We start from the raw sequence: 4,350 nt of genomic DNA on the forward strand, positions 1-4,350 counted from the left end.
AAGTCCCTTATCAGATATATCATTTGCAAAATTTTTCTACCATGCTGTGGGTTGTCTTTTCATTTCCCTTAATGATGTCTTTTGAAACACAAACATTTTTCATTTTGATGATGTCCAATTTATCAATTTTTTTCTTTTGTTCTGAAAAATGTATATTTGGTGTATATTTAAAATACAATTAAACAAACAAAATGTTAAAATTAAGTGACTTATCTTCAAAACTGAGAAGGAATATTGAGTTCCTCTTAGGGATTAGGTAAAAGACTTTTATCCTTTCAAAGATTTTAGAGTTTGGTGGTACTGGTTTTTATTTTACAATTGAATCAACATCCACACCTCCATCTACCTGATATAACAGTAATATTGTGTAACCATTACGTTTATATGATTAGATATGAGACTGTTTTTGTTTTGACAGATTTTCCTAGATGTGTAAAAGAGAAGAATAACATAAAGAATAAAGAAAATGTATATTTTGAGTTAAAAAAAGAATCTTTTAAATAATTAACTAATCAGTACATTGTAAAGTAAAACAGTAAGGTGAAATTGTTTTCAGGATTCTTCCTCTGGTGTTAAAATAAAAGTGGAGAAGAGAAGCGACATTAGGCCACACATTTCCCAGATTGGTTGTTAGTGGTAACTTTGGCCCAGGACAACTAAATTCCTGTCTGGAGAAAAGATGTTGTAGGAAAAATCCCAAGAAGTGAGGAAAGTAGTGTAGAGTCCATGGCTAACCAGTAGTACTAAGCTGTTTGCTTAAGGCCTTCTGCCTACAAAGTGAGCAAGGAGCAATGCTAAAAACCTAAAGCACCAAACAGTTAAGTGGAAGTACAAAGGGACCTTCCTCCCAATGCCAAATTCCAACTTTAGTCTGAAGACCAATTATGAATTGAAATCTTTCATTTCTTTGACTCACAGACCAATCCAGATGCTGAGACTCTGTTACGAGATTATGTAGGGTGTAATTATGTCTTAAAAAAAAGAAAACTCCTGGGGATTCCTGTAACCCAAGGGAGTTCTTCAACTTGGAGTAAAATGTTACTTTTTTATTTTTATTTTCCCCTAACTGAAAGTTGATGTTTCCTTCCAATTTGAATGCAAGTAACCAACCCACACCAATATTGGAAGTATCCATGACTTTGTCAGCAGTAGTAATTATAATAATTTTTATATTGTATTGCAGTTGTTAAAGAGATCTCCAAATATTTAAGCTCATCATTATTTTGAAATGAAGATGGTTGTTAGACCCACCACTACATTTCAGAACTTTAGTGTATTAATAAAGAAGCACATATATTGCTGTTTACAAATCTGTTTTCTAAAATTATTTTGATAACTATATTTTGATATAACTGGTTTCCTTGGTAATCTTATACATTTTATGTGATGCATTTAAAACATTATTCTGAGATACTTTCACCAGACAGTTAAAGGATTGATAGCCCAACCCATATATAGGATCTTAAACTTTATACTTTAAAGTAAATTTATTTCCCTTTTTTTGGGAACAGCTCCACGAAATTGTATTATTATTTCCAAATTATTTTAAATCCTCTAGGGATATTGGCAAACCTTCTAAACAACTCTGCTTAACTATGTGATCAAATTACTATTTATTTAATGAATTAATGGTCATTTATGGAATGAAGTTCTTTGCTATGTCTTATAAAAGGCACAGAGGTGAAAAGACATGGAAACTATTTTCAAAAAAACTTTTAATTTTGGGGGGTAGTAGACAGATAATGCATATAATTTTTAGCAGAGAGAGCTGGGGAGTAGTGCTGTTTGGGCCGAGTATGAAACTAGCCACGCTGGTGGCTTAAAATGAAAATTCTGTTTTGATGGTGTGTTTGTTATATTGGAAGTTCATTCACAGTTGAGACTGAACAGAACCCAAGCTGAGGCTTCAGATAGGATTCCCAAGGGTAACCTGAGTTACCCTTTGGTTTCCCAGCTCCTACAAAACAAGTTAGTTTCTTAAACAAAACATACCAGGACTTTGGCTCTTTCTGATTTCTTATACCCTCGTGTCTGTTCTTTCAGGGAAAATACAACAGAAATCTATATAATCATAAGTGGGGAAGAGGAGATGTGATAAGAGCACTTAAGACTCAGGGGTTTTAGTTAAGAACAAACAGAAATTAAATGGCATGACTTTATAGATGAATTTAGTCTGTATTTAATATTGTACTGTTAAAAGTGTGTTATTCGGAGTAAGAAAAATAATTTTAAAAGTCTACCCTATTCTTGCCAGATGACACCAACAATGAATGCAACATCTTTTAAAGTTTGTTTTACAACATTGAAAATGTTCCAATGAAAGAAACATGATCCTCTTATGGAGGGGGTTCTTGAAATTTTCAGTAGCAATTGGGGCAATTCCTAAGCCTTCACCTCTGAATTATATAATTTTAGAGGTATGCATGTCTATGGTTAGCACATAGTGACTTCTTACTGAAAAGGACAACAAACTATGAGACAGATAAATCAGACACAAGTGACAGAATTCCTCCTTCTGGGACTCTCTGATGGGCCATACACCCAGCAGCTGCTATTGATCTTATTCTTGGGTCACTCTGGTCACTGGTCACTCTGCTTGGAAATCTGCTTCTTATGTCCCTTGTTCCTGTTGACTCCCGACTTCACACACCCATGTATTTTTTTCTCTGCAACTTGTCTCTGGCTGACCTCTGTTTCTCTACCAACATAGTTCCTCAGACACTAGTGCACCTGCTTTCCAGGAAAAAGTTCATTTCATTCACACGTTGCACAGCTCAACTTCTCTTTTTCCTCATTTTTGGGTGTACACGGTGTGCCCTTCTGGCAGTGATGTCCTATGATCGCTATGTGGCAATCTGCAATCCTCTGCATTACCCTAGCATCATGACCTGGAAAGTGTGTGTCCAGCTGGCAACAGGATCATGGACCAGTGGCATTCTGGTGTCTGTGGTAGACACCACCTTCACACTGAGGCTACCCTACCGAGGCAATAACAACATTGCTCATTTCTTTTGTGAAGCCCCTGCACTATTGATCTTGGCATCCACAGACACCCACACATCGGAGATGGCCATTTTTCTTATGGGGGTTGTGATTCTCCTCATACCCATTTTTCTGATTCTAGTATCCTATGGCCATATCATAGTAACTGTGGTCAAGAGGAAGTCAACTGTGGGGAGTCTCAAGGCGTTTTCTACCTGTGGCTCCCACCTCATGGTGGTCATACTTTTTTATGGATCAGCAATTATCACTTACATGACACCCAAGTCTTCCGAACAGCAGGAAAAATTGGTGTCTGTTTTCTATGCAATGGTGACTCCCATGCTTAATCCCCTCATCTACAGCCTGAGAAACAAGGATGTGAAGGGAGCTCTGAGGAAATTAACCACAAGGAATTTCCCATGCAGGCTTGGAATCTCACACTGACAATGAGCTCAGAGACCCTTTTGGCTTCCTAATTCAAAGACTTGCTGGGAAGACATGGACTCAACCCAAGTGGATTGGATTTTTAAACTGTACATTGGCACACTTGGTTTCTCAAGTCGCCCACTCGGCCCCCTTCCAAGTTATACTTTCCTTCTTTTTTCTCCTTTCCTTTTCCTTCCTTACTGTTCTAAAGTTTTTTAATAAACTTTCACTCCTGCTCTGAAAACAAAAGTACATATATACCTTGGAATACTATGCAGTCATGAAATAGAATGAAATCATGTCATTCACAGAAACATAGATGTGGCTTGAAACCATTATCCTAAGTGAACTAGTACAAAAACAGAAAACCAAATACTTCATGTTCTCACTCATAAGTAGGAACTAAACGTTGGGTACATATGAAGACAAAGGTGGGAACAATAGACACTGGGGACTACTAGATTATGGGAGGGAGGGGGAAGGGTTAAAAAAACTACCTATTACCTACTCACTACCTGGGTAATGGATTCATTTGTACTCCAAATCTCTGCATCACGCAATATACCTCTGTAACAAACCTGCATGTATACCCCCGACTTTAAAATAAAAGTTGAAAAGAAGAAAAAAAATGCACATTAGATCTCAAATTTTCACACCAATATGAAAATAGAATATAAACCATGTCATTAATAATTTTATATGGATGGTGTGACAATAAAATAATATTTTTATATATTGGATAAAATAAAATTATATTATTAAAGAAGTCTTGCTAGGTAGCCCTCTTCTTTGTGAAACTAAAATATGGTAAGACTTAAAGTGATGGATATGGTAATTACCCTGATTTGATTACTATACAATGTTTCCATGCATTGAAACATCACACTGTATTCCCAAACTATGTATAATTGTCATGTCAATTGTAAAATAAAAATTAATGAA

The 4,350-nt window shown here is 36.0% G+C and overlaps 1 protein-coding gene across 1 annotated transcript; it reads left to right on the plus strand.

Annotated features, from left to right (window-relative positions):
• Positions 1-265: 265 nt before the first annotated feature.
• OR2D2 (olfactory receptor family 2 subfamily D member 2) lies at positions 266-4,121 on the plus strand. Its single transcript, XM_008008317.3, is given in 2 exon segments — positions 266-2,572; positions 2,575-4,121. Coding segments are annotated over 2 exon segments (951 nt in total). The 5' UTR covers positions 266-2,473; the 3' UTR covers positions 3,427-4,121.
• The last annotated feature ends 229 nt before the right edge of the window (positions 4,122-4,350 follow it).

This window comes from Chlorocebus sabaeus, chromosome 1 (assembly GCF_047675955.1).
Source record: "Chlorocebus sabaeus isolate Y175 chromosome 1, mChlSab1.0.hap1, whole genome shotgun sequence".
Classification (NCBI taxonomy): Eukaryota; Metazoa; Chordata; class Mammalia; order Primates; family Cercopithecidae; genus Chlorocebus; species Chlorocebus sabaeus.